At 60.9% G+C, this 6,139-nt stretch overlaps 1 protein-coding gene across 2 annotated transcripts; it reads left to right on the top strand.

Annotated features, from left to right (window-relative positions):
* The first annotated feature begins 960 nt into the window (after positions 1-960).
* On the top strand, positions 961-5,755 carry SNRPC (small nuclear ribonucleoprotein polypeptide C). Of its 2 annotated transcripts, none has more exons than XM_054176504.1 (6): positions 961-1,042; positions 1,370-1,412; positions 1,706-1,814; positions 3,273-3,362; positions 4,818-4,922; positions 5,385-5,755. In XM_054176504.1, the coding sequence occupies exons 1-6, from the start codon at positions 1,035-1,037 to the stop codon at positions 5,507-5,509; spliced, it is 480 nt and encodes a 159-aa protein (XP_054032479.1). In that variant the 5' UTR covers positions 961-1,034; the 3' UTR covers positions 5,510-5,755. The 2 variants fall into 2 exon arrangements, with proteins under 2 accessions (XP_054032479.1, XP_054032478.1); XM_054176503.1 differs by having other exon boundaries at positions 3,270-3,362.
* The last annotated feature ends 384 nt before the right edge of the window (positions 5,756-6,139 follow it).

Raw genomic sequence — 6,139 nt, 5'->3', positions numbered from 1 at the left:
AAGGAGCCGCAAGGGCGAGTGGGGTGGGGCCTGACATGCAAATTATGTATTTGCATACGCGCGTGGGGCGGGACCTGTATTTTGCATAGCCCCCCAGCCGCGCGCTTCCATATATGGAGGCGGCGCGGGCAGTGAGCGCGCGTGTTTACGTATGCAAATTAGCCGCGGGTGGGCGCCCCTGTGACATCGCGTGGCGCTATGCAAACGATGCGGCGCAAGGCCTGCCGGGATGCGGCGCTGGCGCAGGCGCGGGGCGGCGCTGCGGGGCTGTTGTTTTCTGCCCAAAGGAAGCTTTCCCCCGCAGTGTTAAGGAGGGGAGGCTTTCCCCCTCAAGTAACACTTTTCCTGTAATTTTCAGCCCTGGTGAGGGGAGACTTCGCTCCCCAGATGACGCTCTTCTCGCAATTTTCAGTCTCGCAGCCTCACTGAAGGGAGATTTTACCCCACAGTGATGTTTTGCCCCCATCTTTCAGCCTCGCTAAGGAGAGATTCTTATCCCCGAAACGTTTTCCCCCGGGTTCCAGCCCCACAGACTCACGAAGGGGCGATTTTAACCCGCCTTAAATTACGCTTTTCTCGCAGTTTTCAGCCCCGCGAGTCCGTGGGCTGAGTATTTCCTCTGAGGAAACCGAAAGGTCTGCGCCAGCTCTGCCAGCACCGCGGGGCACCCCAGCTCACCGGCCTGCCGTGCGTTAATGTTTTTAACACAAACTCTTCAGTGGCTTTTAACGCAAACCCGCTGCGTCACGGGAGGGTTTTCCCATCCCAAGCGCAGGGCTGAACGCTGCCCAGCTCTGACGTAGCGCTGTAGGGATAAACTCATGGTGCCGACCAAAGGGAGGGGCGCAGGCTGCGCCTGGGAGGCGGGATACGCGAAGCCGCCCGCCGCGCCGTTTGTCCATGGCGGGCCACCGTCCAGGGCTGCTCCCGCCCTACGCTCTCGCCGTTCTACCGCTGGAGGTCAGGGAGCGGAAGGCGTCGCTACGTGATGCGTCACTTCCTGGCGGCGCCGGTGGCGGGGCGCGGGGAGCACCATGCCCAAGTAAGTGCGGCTTCGGTGCGCTGCGTGGGCGGCTGCGGATAGCAGGGCCTGGGGCGTGTGGGTGGAGCTAAGGCCAAGGGCAGTGGCGATGCTATTTGGGTCCCCAGGCGGGGGTCGGCGACACCGGCGGGCGGCTGGTGGCTGTTCAGGCCTCGAGAAGCGCGGCGATGCAAGAGGAGGGGGCACGGGGTGTCCTGGGGCGCGGGCAGGCCGAGCCCTGGGCGCTTATCCCTCCATTAGCCCCGGGGCACAGCCTTTGGGCCACTGTGAGAGGTCGTCCCTTCAGTGCAAAGGAATTTCTTAATGATGAGAGTTTTCCCTTTCCAGGTTTTATTGTGATTACTGTGACACGTACCTCACCCACGATTCGGTAAGAACCAAGCCTCCTGCACTAACGTCTGTTGTACCAAGAGCAGTAAAAGCACAGGCTAAATGCGGGTCACTTGAACTACAGCTGCCTCCCCTGCAGAACAGAACAAGAGCATCCAGTGTCACTAGCACTCAGCAGTCACAGACAGACGATCCTAGCATCCCATCGTGGTGGGGTTGGAAGGGATCATCAAGTCCAACCCCTCTGCCAGGGTCACCCCGAGCATGTTGCACTGGATGGCATCCAGGTGGGTTTCAAATAACTTCAGCACCTCTTTCTGTGATCTTTGTCAGCCCTCTGTGAGGAAAACACACTGCAGTGGCCGGAAGCACAAGGAGAATGTGAAAGACTACTACCAGAAATGGATGGAGGAGCAAGCCCAGAGCCTGATTGATAAAACAAGTAAGGCAACTCCTTCTGTGACTGCCTTGCTCTCCCCTTATTTCCCTTGTCTTCCCCTTAGCTGCTTTTCTTCCTTTCTCCCATGTTGATTCTTCCTCCCTTCCTTTGTCTTTGCTCTGTGAGTAATGAGATAAAACTCACTTTGACCTCCCTAGAGTGTGAGCTGCTGTGTAGGAGGCCAAGGGCTCTGCCCAAGGGGTCACTGCATGCAGGGATTTAGTGCTTCACCGTGGCCGTGAGCTTGTGGCTACCTCCCTGCACCCTTAGCCCTGGCAGCAGTGCTGCACAAGGCCAGAACACATTTTCCTTCTGGCAGTAGCATGTTGTCTACCTGTAGCCCCTGCCTGGGGCTACACTGCGGCAGTTGTCCTACCACCAAATGACTCCTGCCCAGCAGAGAAGAGGAATCAAGGAAGAGAGAGGAGACCCTGGGTTGAAAGGAGAATGGATTTGCTGAAACAATTCATGCCAGCAGCAATGCAGAGTAGACAGAGTGGTGCTCAGCCCAGTGGATGTATGGCAGTCACAATAAACAGCAAAGCAGAGGCCCGAGCTGCTCCCTGGGTCATGATCCTTGAGAGGAGGAGAAGGAGCAGGAGCCACTTCCCTCAGCAAACTTCTCCCTTTGTACTGACTTATGGTCTGGGATGCACTTCAAAGCCAGCTTGGGGCACCTGCCCTATCTTTTTGCCCCTCTCAGCTTAAGCTTCTGGCTGGCTCAGACCCTGCCCAGGATTTTATCCCAGCCAAAGCATCCTGCATTGTGGAGAGAGCAGGAATAAGAAATACAAAAGAGGAAAACTAGTATTAAAACCCTTCCCTTTTCTCCTGAGCGCTGCAGTTTCTTGCCCTCAGTTCTCTAGGGAGGTTGATTCCTCTTCCCCTTCCTGTTAAAGGCTTGAATGAAGTGTGGAGTGTTCCCTGGCTGGGGTTTCACGGTTCTCCTCCTCTCCTGCCGTCTCAGTCCTGGTTCTTTCCTCTGTGCAAGGAGACAAAACCACAGTGCCAGGCTGACTTGATGGCAGCTTTCTTCGTGTGTCTCCAACTTCCACATCTTTGTCTTCCTTTTGGTCACTTCCAGTCTGGAATTTCTTCTTTTCCCCATTCTCAAGAGGTGTTCCTCCTGCTTTCTGTCACCGTTCCAAGGTGGCAGCTCTCTGCCTACCCATCCCAGGCGACAGCCGCGGCTGCACATCACCTGCTGGATCTCCTCCGCCCTCTCCCTCCCCCTCGGGGGGGTGGCGCTCGTCCAGGAGCTCTCCAGCCTCAGCTGCGGTAGCAAAGTTGTCTCCAAGGGTCTCAGGTGCCCCCAGCAGGAGGAGCAGCAGGGAGCAGAGCCGGCTGCAGAGCTGGGAGCTGCGGCCGCCTGGCGCAGGAGCTGCCTCAGCCTGGTGACTGTTTCCTCCCCTGGGGTTCTTCTTTCCTTTTGTTGGTTCTTTCTTTTCCCCCCCAATGTAGCGGCTGCATTCCAGCAAGGCAAAATCCCCCCGACGCCCTTCTCGGCCCCGCCGCCCGCAGGAGCCATGATCCCGCCGCCCCCCAGCATCCGTAAGCGCGCGGGGCGGGCTGGGGCCGGGCACGGCGGGGCCGGGCACGGCGGGGCTGGGCACGGCGGGGCTGGGCACGGCGGGGCCGGGGCACGGCTGGGGCTGGGCACGGCTGGGGCTGGGCACGGCTGGGGCTGGGCACAGTGGGGCCGGGCACGGCTGGGGCTGGGCTGGGCACAGTGGGGCTGGGCTGGGCACAGTGGGGCTGGGGCTGGGCACGGCTGGGGCTGGGCACGGCTGGGGCTGGGCACGGCTGGGGCCGGGCACGGCTGGGGCTGGGCACGGCTGGGGCTGGGCTGGGCACGGCTGGGGCTGGGCACGGCTGGGGCTGGGCTGGGCACGGCTGGGGCTGGGCACGGCTGGGGCTGGGCTGGGCACGGCTGGGGCTGGGAACAGTGGGGCTGGGCACGGCGGGGCTGGGCACGGCTGGGGCGGGGCTGGGCACGGCTGGGGCTGGGCTGGGCACGGCTGGGGCTGGGCTGGGCACAGTGGGGCTGGGCACGGCTGGGGCTGGGCTGGGCACGGCTGGGGCTGGGCACAGCGGGGCTGGGCACGGCTGGGGCTGGGCACAGTGGGGCTGGGCACAGTGGGGCTGGGCTGGGCACGGCTGGGGCTGGGCTGGGCACGGCTGGGGCTGGGCACGGCTGGGGCTGGGCACGGCTGGGGCTGGGCACAGTGGGGCTGGGCACAGTGGGGCTGGGCTGGGCACGGCTGGGGCTGGGCTGGGCACGGCTGGGGCTGGGCACGGCTGGGGCCGGGCACGGCTGGGGCTGGGCTGGGCACAGTGGGGCTGGGCACGGCTGGGGCTGGGCTGGGCACAGTGGGGCCGGGCACGGCTGGGGCTGGGGCCGGGCACGGCTGGGGCCGGGCACGGCTGGGGCCGGGCACGGCTGGGGCTGGGCACAGTGGGGCTGGGCACGGCTGGGGCTGGGCTGGGCACAGTGGGGCTGGGCACAGTGGGGCTGGGCACGGCTGGGGCTGGGCACGGCTGGGGCTGGGGCTGGGCACGGCTGGGGCTGGGCACGGCTGGGGCTGGGCTGGGCACGGCTGGGGCTGGGCACGGCTGGGGCTGGGGCTGGGCACAGTGGGGCTGGACACAGTGGGGCTGGGCACAGTGGGGCTGGGCACAGCTGGCAGCATCCTGGGCTCCCAGAGGAAGGTCCTTTCAGCCTCAGGCTGCTTTTCTCAGATGGGACATTAGGAAGCAGTTCCTCCCAAGGGGGTGGTGAGGCACTGGCACAGGTCATCCAGAGAAGCTGTGGAGGCTCCAGGCCTGGAGGTGCTCAGGGCCAAGCTGGGTGGGAACCTGAGCGAGCTGGGGATAGTGGGAGATGTTCCTGCCCATGGCAGGGGTTGGAACTGGATGATCTTTAAGGTCCCTTCCAGCTCATGGCCTCCTGTGATGCTGTGAACGTGGAGGCAGGCAGCTCTCTAACCACTCTGTGTCTGTCTCCAGCTGGCCCCCCGCGGCCTGGCATGATGCCGGCCCCGCACATGGGTGGACCACCAATGATGCCAATGATGGGCCCTCCCCCACCAGGAATGATGCCAGTTGGACCTGGTAAGTCTGGAATAGGTCAATGTGTAACCCCTGAGCTGCATGGCCCAGGGTCAGGCTATGGGAAGGATTCAGTCTGCACACAACGGTGCACGCTGGGTCTGTTGCTGAACCCTCTCCAGTGCTTCCTTGTCTCTGGGGAGCCTGGGACTGGACACAGTACTCCAGATGTGGCCTCACTAGGGCAGAGTAGAGGAGGAGGAGGAGAGCCTCCCTCAATCTGCTGGTCACACTCCTCTGAATGCATCCCAGGACACTGTTGGCCTTATCAATGAATATAGTCTGAAGTGGATCCATAACCCAGGAGCTTGGTTCTTCCTCCACTCGTTGTCAGTACCCTTCAGTGAAACCTCAGCCAGCTTCCAGATCAGTTCTTACCCAGGTGTAGAATGGAGGCTCCCTGGAGATGTGACTTGGTGGGACTCCCAAGAGCTCTTCTCTAACACCCTTCTCTTTCCCCCATAGCTCCAGGGATGAGGCCACCAATGGGAGGACACATGCCCATGATGCCAGGGCCCCCAATGATGAGACCACCCTCCAGACCCATGATGGTGCCAACCAGGCCAGGAATGACCCGTCCAGACAGATAAGGGTGGCCATGGAGCTGCCTCTTGTCTGTCACCTTCTGAGCCTCCCTTTGATAAAGTCCCCTAGACACCTGTCCTTAGGATTTGGTACTCAGTGTGAAGAGATCTGCTGCCCCACCAGCTTGGGCACACACTGGACTGATACTTTTGTACCTGGTCTGGTTTTCTTGGTGGTTTTATTTGTTTGCTGGGCTTTTTCCCTCACTGAGTTGTAAAATGCAACAATAAACCATGGATGCTGGTTTACCTACAGAGAATCCTTTGTGCTTGTCCTGGCTGGCAGAGCTGCCTGCTCTCTCTGCTCCCCCACCTCTCTGGCACAGAATGTTGCAGGTTTTTCCCCCTCATCTCATACCCCTGGAGAGATGTTTTGCTGTCTACATTTGGAGTACTTGTTCCAAAACAAGAATTGAAAACGTTTAAAAGCTGAGCAGGTGACACCAGGAGGGGCTGCAGAGGTGCCTCCAGCCAGGCTCAAGTGACTTCACTAGTGCAGGACAGGACGAACCTCATGAAACGCTGATTCTCCAGCATCCTCAAGGGCTCCTCTTGCAGTCATTGTTTTGATGATGCTGAAGAGATTTCTGCTTTTCTGTTGCTGCTGGGGTGTTTGAACACAGCTAATTGAGCAGC

The sequence above is a fragment of the Dryobates pubescens genome, chromosome 35 (genome assembly GCF_014839835.1).
Source record: "Dryobates pubescens isolate bDryPub1 chromosome 35, bDryPub1.pri, whole genome shotgun sequence".
Lineage (NCBI taxonomy): Eukaryota > Metazoa > Chordata > Aves > Piciformes > Picidae > Dryobates > Dryobates pubescens.
Note: the sequence above shows the minus strand (reverse complement) of the source record. Positions and strands in the feature narration are given on the sequence as shown.